General features: G+C 52.8%; 2 protein-coding genes across 2 annotated transcripts in view; both read right to left on the bottom strand.

The window, feature by feature from the left end:
* The window catches only part of Cpne2 (copine 2), a 36,992-nt gene extending 29,908 nt beyond the window's left edge, over positions 1-7,084 (bottom strand). Inside the window, exon 1 of the mRNA XM_075976937.1 lies at positions 6,945-7,084. The gene's annotated coding sequence lies outside the window, so the exon portion shown is untranslated. The remainder of the gene's footprint in view (positions 1-6,944) is intronic.
* A 4,587-nt stretch (positions 7,085-11,671) lies between these two features.
* Nlrc5 (NLR family CARD domain containing 5) overlaps positions 11,672-15,706 on the bottom strand; it is an 80,203-nt gene continuing 76,168 nt past the window's right edge. Inside the window, exons 45-48 of the mRNA XM_075976934.1 lie at positions 15,611-15,694; positions 13,990-14,073; positions 13,579-13,662; positions 11,672-13,126 (exon numbers count right to left, since the gene is read on the bottom strand). Of these exons, the coding sequence (XP_075833049.1) occupies positions 13,024-13,126; positions 13,579-13,662; positions 13,990-14,073; positions 15,611-15,694 (355 nt within the window). The 3' untranslated portion in view covers positions 11,672-13,023. The remainder of the gene's footprint in view (positions 13,127-13,578; positions 13,663-13,989; positions 14,074-15,610; positions 15,695-15,706) is intronic.

Here is a 15,706-nt window from a genome sequence, read left to right as displayed (position 1 = left end):
CTGCAGCTCATACTTGTCTGTAACTCCAGTTCCAGAGCTTCTGACAGACTCACACAGACATACATGCAGGCAAAACGGTGCGCATAAAATAAAAATAAATCTTTAAGGAGTGTTGTTTTGTTTTTTAAAGAATCTGCTCATAGGAAAATGAGAAGGGTAAACTTGAAGTTTGGAGGGCAGCATGGGCTGGAAACAAGAAGGGTCTTTCTATGTTGTGGTCTTGAGGTCTAAGAACACATCTTGTAGGGAGTTCAGTCTCTGGCTGAGGCTGTCTATCAACTGGATGGAGCCCATGCATGAGGGTAATCGGCTTTGCCCCAAGCCTGATTTAAATGTTAATCACATCTTAAACATACCTTCACAGAAGGCAACCTCTGATGTCATTCCTTAGGTTTCTGTTTTGTTTGTTTTTAAAGAGAGGGGTTTTCTGTGTAACAGCTCTGGCTATCCTGCAACTTACTATGTAGCCCAGGTTGGCCTCGAACTCACTGATATTCACCGGCTTCTGCCTCCTAAGTGCTGGGATTAAAGGCATGCACCACCACCACTGGGCTCATCAGGGTTTCTTATTGGCCCGGAATGTCCCAAGTAAGACTAGGCTGGCTGTCCTTGAGCCCCAGGGATGGATTCACCTATCTGGCTTCCCAGCTGGTGTTACTGTTACATGGTTTCTAGGAACTGAACTCCGGTCCTGGTGCTTGCCATGTAAGCACTATACTGGCTGAGCCGTATCCCCAGACCCCTGCATCTGCTTTCTTACTCACAGAAATGCCAGGACACACTGAGAGCTCTGAATCACAATGATAAAAGTCTCTCAGAGGCTCCCTTCCCCTCTCAGGACAACACCTAGTCCTCAGGGAAGGGCTCCTGTGGTCCTGTCCCTCGTCCCCAGGGCTATTCTGTGCTCTTCACCATGTACGCTCCAAGGACACTGTCTTGTGTATCTCTAATATTGCAGCTGCATTCCAGCTGCCTGGAATGCACTTTCTCCTTCTCCACTTGACTCCTTTTATTTTTTACATTCAGCTCAGTAAAGCCAAAAGCGACATCACTGTGCACCAGGCCCGTCACAATCCTTAGGATGGTCAAACTTGTAGAAAGCTGACACATCACAGCTTGGCAAGAGGCAGTGGTGTTTGATGCAAACCATTCAAGAGAAATATTCGCCACGGCCTGCAAGCTAACTTCCGACACGAGCGTTCACCAAAAGACATACATGAGGATGCTCACAGCAGCTGCTCCCATTTCTGGACCCAGCTGCTGTTATCCCAGACACACAGCTTTGTCATGGTATCCTATGTTGGGGGTGATTCTCTTTCTCTTTTGAGTTGCTGGGGGCTAAACTGAGGGCCCATGTGCACTGACACCATGCCACACACTCAGCCCTCTTGGTTTTGAGACAGAGCCTTGCTATATAAACCAGGATGACTATGAACGTACACTACAATGTTTAAGCAGGGGTGGGGTAAGGGAGGTGACACGGTAACCCACACACCCCTCCTCACGGCCTCGCTGCTCTCCCGGTCACTAAGGAGAACCAGTCCAATATCACCAAATTGAAACCACTGGCTTGAGCAGCCAATGATACCATTTTCTTCTCTGTTTTGGAGTTTTGCAGTGGGTCTTGCTGTGTAGACAAGGCTGACTGTAAACTTTTGGCAATCCGTTTACTCCAGGATTGGGAATACAGGTATATGCCACCATATGCAGCCTTGTTTTCATCTCTGCTGTTCCCAACACTGACATGTATAGAATGGGAACTGAACAAATTAAAGAACATGATTGGGAGAGGAAAAAAAGGACTTACAGAAGCCCAAGATCACAGATTCACAAAGTTCTTGGGCCTGGAATTTCATTTTCTTACTTATTTATGTATATGGATGTTTTGCCTGCATGTATATATATGTGCACAATGTGTGTGTGTGTGTATGTGGTATCCACAGGGGTCAAATAAATGTATCAGATCCTGTAGAACTACAATTAAGGATGGCTCTGAGCTGCTGGGAACTGAACCCAAGTCTTCTGCAAGAGCAACAGGTGCTCTTAGCTGCTGAGCCATCTCTCCAGCCCCACTTTTGGTCTTTTGAGACAGTGTCTCACTATTCAACTCTGGCTGGTCTAACTCATGCTGGCCTGGAACTCCAGAGATCCACCCTGCCTCTGTCTCTTGAGAGTTGAGCTCAAAGGTGTGTGTCACCACACCTAACTGAACTCTGGGATTTTAGAGTAGTAAGTTCTTTGACACTTTGGGCTAAAAGCGTCTCTCACCTTCCAGCCGTGTAAGAACCCCAACCTCAGTTCCACCACCACCACATCCCTGCTTGTTGGGGACAGAGAGGTTCAGAGCCAAGAGTTCTACTCTCAGGGACCCTTCTTGTACAGTGTGGCAGTGTGGCTCCTGCCAAGTGGCATGGAGCCCCAGGAGTAGACTGGCTCTCATTCTGGGTAAGGCGTCAGGGTTGGGAAGCTCTGCACACAAACCACTTTCTACTTTAGCTATGGCACCGGGTGCTGTGCTTAAAAGACAGCACACTCTGCCAGGCAACCGGGCCATTATAGGGATAAATATAGATGTAGACAGTCAGGCGAGGGCTGCGGCAGGGGTTGGCTCTGATGCTCTCCTGGGGCCCTATACCGGGCCAGGCCATCCTGGGAAGGAGGCTAGCTAAGTCTCACCTAAGCTCCAGCTCTTGGGGGAGGCCACCCGCAGGCTCCACGTGCAGCTCAGCCACCTAGGGTTTTCCTGGTGTTACTACAGGGGCTGGCCAAGTGGTCATTAGGTAGCAAACTGCCGTAGCCTTTCCTGTCAGGCCCTTCTCTTACCACACCTCCCTTCTAGGTCTCTGCACATCATCTACAAAGTCAGCTTGGGTACCATGCCTCTCTCCTGCCTCTCTGGAAGCTGTGGGATGGATGGACACAGAGTTCTCTAAGCTGCTGAGTGCCCTGGGCACTTAGGGGATCTCAGAAGTAAGTCTGGCCAGAGGCAGGACCTTAACTAATGGAGAGCTTCACTCCGAGATTGGGCTCGACTTTTGGGCCCCCATTATGGTGCTCGCACCCACGGTGTGTGTGTGTGTGTGTGTGTGTGTGTGTGTGTCATAGGCAACTAGGCACTGCCTGATTAAGTGTGAATCTCCCCTCTGCATCTGTTTCTCTGACTGTGAAGTGAGGTACAGCCAAGTCTCCTTTGAGTCTTGAGGGTGTGGCTACAGATTCCCTCTGTCCTTCCTAAGTTCTCCAGCCCAAAGGGCAAAGCCTGCCTTGACCACAGTTACACCACTGACATAGGGTACTCCCTGACCCAGAGGAGCTGCCTGGGACACATCTGCTAAGTAGCTGAACAGCTAACTGTGTGCAGGAGAGAGAGTGTGTCTGCTCTTAGGTTGCCCATTTCTTAGATAAAGAAATTGAGGTCAGGGGCTGGGGCTAGAATTCAGTGGTAGGGCAGTTGGCTGAGCATGCTTGAGGCTCAGCAATACAAACAAATGGTCAATGAGCCAATCAATTATAGGAAGGAAGAGGGGAGCAAGTGAGCTGATGAATGAACTGAGGCCAGAGAGATTAAGAAACGGTCTAGGGTAAGTGGGGAGTGGGGGCCACTTCCCAGCATTCCTCAGTCCACTAGTGGGCAGGCAATGGCAGCAAGCAGTACCAGTGGCTACCCACAATTCCCAGCTTTCTGTGCCAGGAAACCCTGCCCTGTTCTGACAAACACCTTTCCACACCCCCTCCTCCACATCAAATCCCTGGCACACAGGACCGTGAAACCCGTGTCCCTCCAGGGACTCAAGAGCGGCAAGCTCGCAATCCTTCCAGGTTGTCACCTAACACTCAGGGCCTCATTTGGGACGAAGGGTAGACTCCCACTCCTCACAGGGAATTTTCCTGGGCACCGACTCTGTTGCAGGCACTGTGCAAGTATGAAGGCGCAGCCTGCCCAGCGCTCACTGGAGGAAGGGAAGGGAAGGAGCTGATGCAGACAAAGGACAAACACCCTGGGGAAAACAAAGTAAGGTAAAGGGACAGGGATATACTGCCTTCTCCCTCCTGTCTCTTCCTTTCAGATTCCAGGAGACAACAGTGTGGCTGCAGGTGACACACCAAACAGGAGTCTCCTTGACCTCCACAGAAGTCGGATTCGGGAGGCAAAGGAGGGCAAGGGACACGGAAGGCACCCCTAGTCCTGGTTCAGTCTTCAAGCACTGGGAACCTTAAATTGTCTCTCCTGGATGGCGAGGGGTGGAACATGATTGGATAGTCTCCGTCTCCAGCTGTCTTGTCTGGATGGCAGGGTGACCCAGCCTCCTGCTTCTACAGAGTCCACACTGACCTTTCTGAAGCCATGTGCTGGCTGCAAACGGGGGATGTCTGTTTTCTAGAGGTGTTCTGCTCCTACCTCTGTGGCCCCAGCCTGTCGGGAAGGGGAGGGGTAAGATACTTCCTGCGGAAGGCAGGAGCTTCTCAGCAGGCCAAGATGCTCGCGCTCTCTCTCTTGATAGGAGTGCAATTACCAGAGAGTGCCTTTCTGTCTTCTGTTCAGGCCTCAGAGCCCAGTGAGGCCAGTTCCAGGTGGGAGCAGGGAACCCACATGGAATGGGCCACCTCAAATAGTGTTCTTCACACGTTGGAAGGGCGAAACCTTCTTACCCAGGCCTCTGCTCCCAGAACAGCCTGGAAGGACCAATGTCTGGATTCCAGGACTTATCTCTGCATAGAGAGGTGGTTAAGCGCCCCCCCCCCAAATCCCAGAAGGGATCCTGAGTGCAGTTATGTGAATCAAGTGTGCTAATATTCCCGAGAACAATGGGGATGACAGCAGTTCCCAAGTGCCTCCCGCACCAGTCACAGTGCTGGCACACAGCACCTCTGTCATCTAAATCGATCCTCACAACTCTCTTTAAGGAAATGCACAATTATCTGGAAAGAATAGGGAACAGAGGGTGCACACCTCACCATTATACAGATAGAGAAACTGAGGTTCCACTTTGACCCTCTTCTTCATGTAGACCTGTTGGGAGAGGGTTTGAAATATAATCAGGGACCCTCAGCAAGAGTTCCCCACTTGTAAGAACACCTGTGCCATTTCCTGGCCCTAGCCCCTTACAGCTCTGCAAATGTGCTGCTATTACCACCTCTCACAGATGGATAAACACCCAGGCCTAAAGGTGTGTGTGTGTCAAGACATGAAGGCAGGAAGCACCAGAGGCCAGGAGCACTTGAGCACCCAGAGTCTTTGTCCTGGTTTTTCCATGCAGAAATGCATCTGATGAGCCCTCCCACTCCGGCAGGCTGGATCACCATCTCGGGACAGCCCCAGACAGAGCTCACTGGGCCCCCTGCCAGGTGGCAACAAATTCACTCCTTCGTGTTGGTGCCTAGTCAGTTTCCAAGTGGGCCTGGAGATGAACTGGAGGTGCACAGTTGAGGCCACCATCTCACTTCCAGTCACAACAAGGTGTTCAAGGCCAGGTCTTTCACAGCTCCCTGAGGGGAGCTGTTCATAGGCCACCAGAAATGACAATCAAAATGCATCTCTTCCTGTGGGAGAAGGACTCTCTTCCAATTTAGAGAGCGGTGTTCTTGAGCTCACCAGGGGAGTCGCCGCCAGGTGACCAGAGGTCAGAGAACACAGGACTAGGAGCCAGGAGGCACCTCTGGCCCTGGCTCAACCCTCAAGCACTGGAGACCTTACATGTCTCTCCTGGACAGCGTATGTCTGGATGGTTACCCTTTCCAGCTGCCCTGTCAAGATGGCAGGATGACCAGGCCCTTCCGCTTTGCCGAGCCCACACCAAGTCCCCTCTCAGGTCATGCTCTCCAAGGCGAGGAAGCTGTATTCTGAAAGTTATGCTATTGCCTCAGCAACCTGGAAAAAGGCAGAGGGATCCAGCATTCCTTAGGCAGGAAGGCAGGACCCTGGCCCCGGACTAGGGGCTTCTCAGCTGGAACCCTGCCAGCAACATCGCTACCTACCAACCACAGAAGCTGTAGGTGCCTCAAAGGGCAGAATAACACCCCTTCCCACCTCTGGGCGACAGCTCCACACCCCGACATGATGGAGATCTACGGTCAGACAAAACAAAGGGCAGCTGGGCTAATCCTCAAAGACCTTTATACCTTTGCTACTTCCCCAGAATAGCATGGGGCAGGAAGAATCAGAGCGCAAGGCAGACCCTTAGAAGGGCCACTGAGTCCGGACTGCTATGGCACCTGTGACCTTGGGCACTTCCCGCCACCCTTTTGAGGTAGCCCCTTATCCAAAGACTAGCTTGCCTACCAAAGCTAGGGTGAGGATTCGGGAGGGGACGGGAGAAGGAAAGAAGAACATTAGTTTCCTTTATTTTTCCCAGGAGCATCGCTGCAGGGATGGGAAGGAAGGAAGAAGGGCTTCTCGCTTCCTCCTCCAACCCTTGAAACACACAGGTGCCAGACAGCTTTTGCGCAAAAACTAGTTTGCAAACACACTCCGACTTCTGGAAAGCTGCCCGGCACTATTCCCCATCTTTTCTCACCGGCTGGAGCCTAGGCAGTCGGCCCTAGGGCCCATCTGAGCAGGGCCGGGTTGGGGTCAGGGTGGGGTCAAGGGGTGCCCCCTTCTAGAGTCCCGCGGCCCGCTTGCCTCCTGCCTCCTGCGGTTGTGCTGGTGGCAATGGGGCGCCATCCCCCGGACGCTCTTTAGACATCTAAGGGAGGAAGACAGTGTCCCCCCTCCCAAACAGCTAGCCAGTGTCCCTGAGGCCACCCAGCCACCGACCCCCCGCAGACGAGCGCCCCCGCGTGGTCGGGTGGTAGCTGAGTCACCCGGGCGTGCTGCAGGGGGCGGCGACCACGGACGTCGGAGTCCCTCCGGCAGAACCCGCTCCCCTAGGAGCCCCAGGCCGAACTTGGGCGCGCGCAGTACCCGGCCCACCCTCGCCGCGCCCGCCACGGGCCCCACTCACCGCGTGTCCCGCAGCCTCAGCGTGCTCCGGGCCGCCGGGGCATCCCCGCGCGCTGTGCTGTCGGCCGGGCGGCGACGCGGGACAGGCTCAGGGCGCTGCCCGCGCGGCCGTGCCCACTCGTACGCTCGCCTGGGCTGGGGCCGGCCCTCCTCGGGCCGCGGTTGCGGCGCGGGCTCCTCCCTCCTGTCGAGGGAGGATGTGGGCGGGAAGCGGGCGCGAGGCGGGCGCTTCCTGGAGGGGCGGCTCTCCCGGCTGCACGGGAGCCTGTCCTGCTCCCGGCTGGTGGCCCGCGAGGACCTGGACGCAGCAGGCTGCCACTCGGTGCGACGCCGCGGGTTCGCTTCCAACCCCGGGCCCGCCGCTCTAGGCGTCAGGCTCCGCGGAGCTCCGCGCGCTGCTCTTGGACTGAAGACTTGGGAACCCGGGGTGCGATCGCCAGGCTCCCTGGACCCCGGGGCACCGCCCGCGGCTTTCACCCCAAAGAGTGTGGGGTGTAGCGCAGAGCCCTCGGGGAGACGCCCAGGGCTTGCTTCCCCAAGCTGTTGGGGCGGCACTAGAATCGCAGTGTTTTTTCTTCTTTTTTTATTTTATTATTTATTTTCTTTCAATAGCGTTTTCTTGCTGCCAGAGACTGGGAAGATGACACATATTCCCGTGACAAAGACGAGATAAAGACGTTTGGAGTGGGGATTGGGCTCAACGGGAGAGCAGTTTCGCGGAGCCGATGCCTCTCCTCTGTTCAGTTCGCTTTTGACCCAGAAGAGACACCAGTTCTTAAGGGACTATTCTGTCACTGGGCAGCTGGTGGCCACTCAGTGGTATTTTGTACCCTTCGAGCACGTTAACCACTGAACATCAGGACCAAAGCTCTTTTAACCAGATTCCATGGGGAGGTGGGGGCATGGCTGTTCAGCGATCTCATAGGCATGGGTAAAGCCCTTGGTCCTGGTGTGCACGGACTGCCCGAGTAAGGGTTAAAGCCTGGCGCTTGGGTTGTAGGTTTTCTGTTCCAGACAGATGAGGGTTAACGTGGAGGCTCACGCTGCAGCTACGAACTCCCTCTAAGTCTGAGTCACTTTGCTGCCTTCGAGGGGCCCCCACCAAGCAGCCCCAGGGCATAGAGCTTTTTTCTCTGCTTGTCTGTCCCGGGAGCATCCTGCCTTTCTCCAGATTCTCCTTAATCTTCTTGCACCAAAAGTCCTTGATGCCCTCTGCTCAGCTCTGTGACAAAACAACTTGCGGGACCTCTTAAAGCTGACTCCAGCTGTACTCCCTCCAGGAAGCCTTCCTTGATCTCACTGCCCTTCAGACACTGGGGTAGAAAGTGGGGAGCGGATAGTCTTCTCACGCTGCTGGTCTCTGGGGAGCAGTGCCAGGTCCAGGTAGACAGACAGACGAGAGAGAGAGAGAGAGAGAGAGAGAGAGAGAGAGAGAGAGAGAGAGAGAGAGAGAGAGATATGAAATGAAAAGTCCAGGGTTAAAGACAATTAGTATAGAGACCCAACTCACCCATGCCATTTAAAACCAGCACTCTTTTAAGCCCAGAAGATTGAAGTGACTGGAGTGTCTGTGGGGGAGGGGAGAGAGAGAGATGTCACTAGGCCCTGGTGTGGAGGACAGAGTGTCAAGGGCAGGGGTCACAGCAATTCCTCTCCTAGGTACCGACTTACCCAAGAGAAATGAAAATGCAAATCTACACAAAGAGTTGAGCATGAATGTTTGTAGCAGCATGACTCACAAGAGCCAAAATGTGGGAAGGATTCCGTATGTATTAACTGTTGTTAAGGGGAAGTTCAGTATACAGTCCACACGGTGGAATATTGCTCAACCGGAGAAAGTACTCAAACTTTATGGTAGAGGTGGCCTCAAAGGAAGCCCATCATAAAGACCAGGTACTACATAACTCCCTATTGGGAAGTGATAGAAACTTCAGGAGGGGGGGCCTGGTTTTGAGGAAGGTCACCCAAGTCACGCCTTTGAGGGTGTCTTCTCCCTCTGTCCGTGGTGCAATAGCTTTCTACCAAGTCTCTGTCCTCTCACCACCTTGAGGTGTGATGTTCTACTTTCCGGAATATCCAGTAGGAATGGAGCAAGCATGCTGTGAGCCAAAACCCCAAGCCAGAGGAAGTCCTTGTCGGCGCGGGTCTCAAATATCTTGTCATGATGATCAATAGTTGTACTACTCGATAAACCCAAGTGTCAGGCGTTGGTTTATATCTCAATAAGGCTACCTTAGAGCCAAGGGCAGAGGTTGGTAAACAAAAGTCAGGGGTTTGCCACGGGTTAGTATCATACGCGGCAAGCAAGATGCAAGGTGAAAAGTGGTGGTGAAGACTTGCCTTGCATTGGGAACCCAAAGAATCTTCTGTGCGGTTGGAGGCCTGAGCCCCTTAAGAGGCCCCTGCGGGATGCCTGACACAGCACTTGCTCCTAGGCTTTGTTTCCTGGGTGCTGGTTGTTTGGACAAACTGCTCAGAGTAACCCAGATTGCTCACATCCTTCCCTATGCTCGTGAGTCAAAGGCATCCCCTTTCCAGGACCTGGGTGGGCCTCAGGTCTGTGGGAGGGGAGGGAACAGAGGGAGCTGTGATTATAATGTGTGTACCACTACCTCAGTCTCCTGGGTCTGAGATCACCTGGGCTCAGTGAGGTTTTTGGTTTTTTTTGTTTGTTTGTTTTTTGGCCTGGGTAGCGTTGCTGGAGTCACAGGGAAAGTTTCTCGAGCTCAGATAAGATCAGGAACGTGTAGGGTGGTGTGGCCGCAGACAAAGGAGGGCTTTCTTCCACTGTTGATAACTTTCCACCCACTGGTGATGGAGGTGTGACCTACTGGTGACCAGGCCATAGGACCTAGGCTGCCTGGTCATCTTCAGCAAGCTGGCCACTGAGAAGTCTTTCCTGTAAACTCTGGATGAGGCCTGCTCTGGCTGGTCAAAACAGAACCCATCAGGGGTGGAGGACCACTTCACTTCCTTGTCTGCAGCACACCCGGACCTGCAGGCTCCTTGAATTCCCATTCCCAGGTTCTCTTTTGGCTTCTCAGAAATGCAGAACACCAGGTCCAGGCTTGCTGAAGCTGGACCTTCACATTTGTTGCACACAGAGGTATTTTATAACTGGACCCGTTTAGGGAGCTTTCTCATCACTTCCCCAAGGCAGTTTGAAACAGTGGCTCCCAGACAGCTGTGTGTGCTGGGGGACAGGACAACAAAGCAGGAAGGCTTTCTTTCTCGGGTCCGAGACAGAAAGAGTAGCTATGATTCCATCTGCACACCTAGGATGATGAGCAAGTGACCAGCAGCGTGAGGCTATCCCAGTCCTGCAGGCAGACGTGGGTGCTCCCAGGCTGAGCCACAATCCTTACCTCTTAGAGAAAGCACCTTTCGCGGGCCTACCACCTCTTTGGATTTCATTTGTTTCTCTCTACATTTTTAAACTGAGCCTACCCTGGGAAGAAGCCACCAGGGACACTGGACCCCACTAGCTTTAGACGGAAACCTGCCAAGGTTCCCAAGCAGGTAGGCGGTAGGAAAGAAGTTTCTCAAGGAAAAGGACAAGGAATTGGCACCCCGACTTGCGGTGGACCTAACCAGCTCTGCATTGCCAGCCGTCCGTGGTGTGTTCTGGAGCCACTGTTGTGAGATGGTTGGAGTTTAGAACTTGAGCAGAATCAGAGAGGAAAGGCCAAGTGGAAAAGGGTGAACTGGAAAGAGTGTCCTGTGTTCTGGGCTCCTTGTCCTTGGGAACTACCCTGTGCATGTCCCTTGCCCGGGTGCTTTTGGTGGATGTTCCTGACTCTTTGTCAAATTTGACGACTCTTGTCTTCAGTCTGGGCCAGACAACACTCCTGCTAGCTGACCTGGCAGCTTCCCAAGAATTTAGACCCAGGATTTCCTAGTGAACTTTGTGAATCCTCTACTCCCGCTAACTTCCCGCCCATGATTGCGATGGGTGGCAACAGGTGTGCCCCGTTTCTGGCTCAATAGGGGTGTTCTGTCCTGGTATGATAGATATGTGTTTGGCACTTGGCCGGAGGACTTTCTCCTCAGCCTGGTGGGATGCCGGAGACAACGTGAAGGGCCAAGTCATTCTGGCAAGCCACAAGTATGCTCTGACATCCCAAGTGTCACATGGGAACAGCCTCTGGCATCCACTAACCTCCTGTGGGTTCCATTGCCTTCCTGGTGAGGGCCATAGGGAAATCACTGGTGGGTCAGCCTGCCCTCTAGTGGCACCAAAATATAACTGCACCCTCCTGGCCTGGGTTTTCACAATGTGGTGGAAGGAGGGACTCACGCACTCAGAGTAGGGGCTATTCTGTCTCTGTACCCTTTTTGACATCTTTTCACCCTTTATGGCACTCAACCCTAAACGAGAAAGAGAGATGTCATGTAATCAGCTCTTAACGTCTCCTGAGAAGCCAGAGTTGAGATTTTTACATACAAGTCCCCAAATTTAAATACTGATCATCAATCCAGAAAAGAGTTTTAAGGATTATGTCGGTCAAACAAACCCATTTCTATCACCTGAACTTTGATAACAGCCTCGTGTGCCGGGTGAGGCATGGTGAGTTACCGTGGTCACATGACTGGTAACTTCTTCCACCCCTGCCCATCCTAGCGCACCTGGGCCATCTCTCCAATTCTGCAGTCCACAGCGCGGGGGAGGGGGGTGCACTTCTGGCTGCAGCAGGGTAGCGAGACACGTATCAGACACCAGCCACAGGTAGGAGGACTGTCTGCATTTATTGATCGTTTAACTTGGAGTGTAACAAGGCTATCTTTCCCCCTCTTGGAAGTTACAAAAACCACAGAGCTTCAAGGGGTTTCAGAATCCTGCTGAGGTAGTGGGTGGGCCCAGTGGCCTTACCTAATGTCCTAAAAGTACCCATCCCTGGACCCTTATGTTTGGCTTTGTTCCTTATACCAGGAAAGAACAGGTGAGTTTGAACTGTCCCAAGATCAAACTAGCTCCTAAGCCTGGGCTGAAAAATCCTTGGAAGGGAGGGCTACCAATGAACAGAAGGGAGAACCGAGCTCTGGCAGGAGGAGACTTCATGCTGAGTCCTCGGCATGCCCAGAGCCCTGACTATAGGCTGTTGAGCCAGTCAGTTCTCTCCCTCCCAGCCCAGGGCAGAAATGCTATCACTTAGCTGCTCAAGATTCACTTATAAATACTTTTCAAGAAATAATACTGAGCTGTGCAGTGGTGGTGCACACCTTTTATCCCAGTACTTAGGTGGCAGAGGCAGGTGGATCCCTGTGAGTTTGAGGCCAGCCTGGTCTACAAGAGCTAGTTCCAGGACAGGCTCCAAAGCTACAGAGAAACCCTGTCTCGAAAAATCAAACCAAAAAAAAAAAAAAAGAAAGAAAGAAAGAGAAAAGATACTGAGTATTCAGCTTAGGCTTTCACACATGCTAGGCAAGCACTCTCCCACTAAGCTGAATCCCAGTCCTTTTTAACCTTTTGAGACAGGAGCGTATTAAATTTGATTTGCAACCCCTCTGCCTCAGATTCCTGAACAGCTATGAGGCCTATACTATTCGCCTAGTTTTATGTTTTTTAAATAGTAATAAATTAGGTCTTGGACTTGCCTGTGGTCTCCTGGCAAGCTGAGTGTTATGTGATATAGACAACATGTCATAGGTGGATCCCTGCTCACATACACCACCATTTACGGTGCTAAGAGCCACTGACCAGATACCACACTCACTATAAGTTCCATGTAATGCCACATATATGACCTACTCTGTCGTGAGTATGACCTTCCGTGTCTTGGTCATAGTGCAACATACAAAGCCTTCCCTGTCATATATGACATCATAGTACTCTCATTGTGCCAGTGTCCCACTGGGAACATATGTCATGTATGATGTATGGTCCTCTTTTAGTCAAAGCTCTCAGTTCCCAAGAAAGTTCTCCCTAAGGATCGTGATAAAACAAACGCACTCTTCCCCCGCTGGGGCATTCATAGAATGCTGGGCACCAACTGAGGCTCTTCTCCTGAGCCCCTTTTCCTAGTGGGCGATGTGGTTGTCACTGGGCTGGTCCCAAGAGTCTCGAGAGGTCCATCGATTCCTCAAAGAGCCTGGGGCTGCTGGTCAAAGAAGGCAAAGTTCAACCTGGGCTCCAGGCTCTGTAGACGCTGGGCCACCTCGGCAGGAATGGGGTTGTTCCAGAGGCTGTGGGCATAGACATGGGCCTCAGCTCCAGAGCTGCTCCCTCATCCTCTGGGCTCTGCTCCTAACCTACCTACAGGGTTAAAGATCAAGGCCTAAAGCAGAATAGCCATTCCATCCATGCCACCCAGTGGAGGCAGTCACCTGAGCATGGTGCTGCCCCCTGAGAGCTGGCCATGTCCCGGGCTCCGCCCTATCCATTCTTTAGTCCTTACCACCCTCCCAGGTCGGGAAGTTGACATTCAGGGGCCTGAAGTTATAGACGCAAAGTTACCACAGTTGGCAAACAGCAGAGCTGGGATTTGATTCAGGTCTGCTGGCTGCCAAATTCCTAATGGGATAGTCCAAGTCTCCCTAGATTATTCTCCGCCCAGGCCCTCCCTCTCCCCACAGGGGGTTGATCCAAATTGTAGGGTCTCTGTGGTCTTCTACCACAAGGCCCAGCCCTTCATTACCGAATGATTGGCACACGGGAGCCCTGGACCAGTCCTTGAGCCAGGAGTTGGGCTCCGCATGCTGTGATCCGGTTCTTTTCCAAGCTTTGCAGTTGACGGGCAGGGGAAGAGGAAAAGAGAGGCAAGCATGAGGCTAGGGGTGGGGTTTCCTCCTCTACGTCCCACCCCAGGCAAGCCAAGGCCACCCCCTCCCACACTGCCAGCATCAAGCAGTGGACTCTGGCTCCCTGTGGGGCAGTAGAAAGGCTGACATCTTGAGCATGGGAAGAACTAAGATTGGCAGGGACTTGGGATCAGCCAGAGTCTCCAGAGATACTGCATAGATTTTAGGGAGGAAGGGATAGCCCAGTAATCCCTGGGCTTATTAGGATGGGGGTCCCCTCTGTACCCCCCCACCCAAGGGGGTCATACTCCACTCTCTTGAGCTGCCCCATCTGTGGCAGGACCTGGGCCAACTCAGCAGCCACCTCATCACCCAGGAAGTTCCAGGACAGCCTGCAGAGTGGAGGAGGGGCAAGCTCAGAGGCAGGAGGGCACTGAGGTAAAAGGAAGGCAGTGGGGAGCCCTAGGTGCCAGCAGGATCAGGCACAAGAGGGGTTCCTCAGCCAGCCGCCTCAGCACCTACCCCTAAAGAATTCTCAGGGCACAGGTCGTTCTTCCTCCCTACCTGCCCCACCCTATCCCAATTCCGGAGCAACATGTTCCTCAGAACCCACAAGATGACACAATGCACGCCAAGCAAGCACCTCGCTGCAATGTCTGCTTCCCACGTGATAGTGCGTGTCATATTTTTTTGAACCTCCCCCACAGTGTTTTTGCTTTAAGGAGTTAATCTTCAATGGAAGCGTATGTCTCTACGGTCCGTGGAAGCTCCATGTGATGGAAGGGAAAGTATTGAAGAGATTGAATACAGCGTTACTGAGGATGGAGCTTCCAGCGGGGGCCCAGGTCCTTCCCAGGGTCCTCAGTTCCTTACTCTGTTTCCACTGGTTAAAAGGGAAGAGTCACTGGTAACTGAGTTCAAAGTCAGCAAAGTGCTGACGTGTGGCATATGGAGGAGGATTGAGAACTAAGAGCGCTGAGGACTGAGTGTGTAGCTCAATGTATAATCCTCACCTGACATGCATGAGTTCTATCCCCAAGACAGAAAAAACAAATCTTCCCAAACTCGTTAGGATACAGACCCAGAAGTCCTCTTGCGCTCTGTGCCCTGTATTTTGGGAGTTAGAACTTTCTTCTGCTCAACACTCAGGGCCTCAAGTCACAGTAGTCAGGTCTGACACTTTCCGCAGTGCTGCCAGAGTCTGAGGTCTGAGGCAGTGGGATGACCAAAGAGGTCACAGCTGGTGTGTTGGTGTGTCTGTGTGTCTGTTTGTCTGTCTACCAGCTTTTACTTTCTGCATTACCAATAGCTATTCACAAGTAGAGTCTCCATAAACCATGAGAAGCACCCCAAAGGGAAAGTCAAAGACAAAAACTCTTTGCAGATCATGTGGCCCAACACCCTCCCCACAACACAGGGAGAGAAACTGGCAGGAGCAGTCCAGTGACTCTGCCCTGTGTTGCTGGAGTACATGGGGTAAGACTGGGGGGCAAGATAGGGCTTCCCATCTCCAGAGTGGAGAACCAGCTGAGAGGCAGGGCCAACTCCAGCACACAGTAGGCAAGGCCAGCTCCAGCACACAGTAGGCAGGGCCAACTCCAGCACACAGTAGGCAGGGCCAACTCCAGCACACAGTAGGCAGGGCCAGCTCCAGCACACAGTAGGCAAGGCCAACTCCAGGACACAGTAGCAGGGCCAACTCCAGCATACAGTAGGCAGGGCCAGCTCCAGCACACAGTAGGCAAGGCCAACTCCAGGACACAGTAGGCAGGGCCAACTTCAGCACACAGTAGGCAGGGCCAGCTCCAGCACACAGTAGGCAAGGGCAACTCCAGGACACAGTAGCAGGGCCAACTCCAGCACACAGTAGGCAGGGCCAGCCCCCGAGGCAGCTGCTCTTCACAACTCAGGGCCCTGGCAAGCACTTACAAGATTTCTTCCAGAGCTGGGCAGAGCATGAGGCTGGCGGCAAGGTGCTTGGCAACTTGGTCATCAATTTTGCAGGAAATCAGGCTGGGATGAAAT

Source organism: Microtus pennsylvanicus, chromosome 6, assembly GCF_037038515.1.
Source record: "Microtus pennsylvanicus isolate mMicPen1 chromosome 6, mMicPen1.hap1, whole genome shotgun sequence".
NCBI classification, from domain to species: Eukaryota; Metazoa; Chordata; class Mammalia; order Rodentia; family Cricetidae; genus Microtus; species Microtus pennsylvanicus.
Note: the sequence above shows the minus strand (reverse complement) of the source record. Positions and strands in the feature narration are given on the sequence as shown.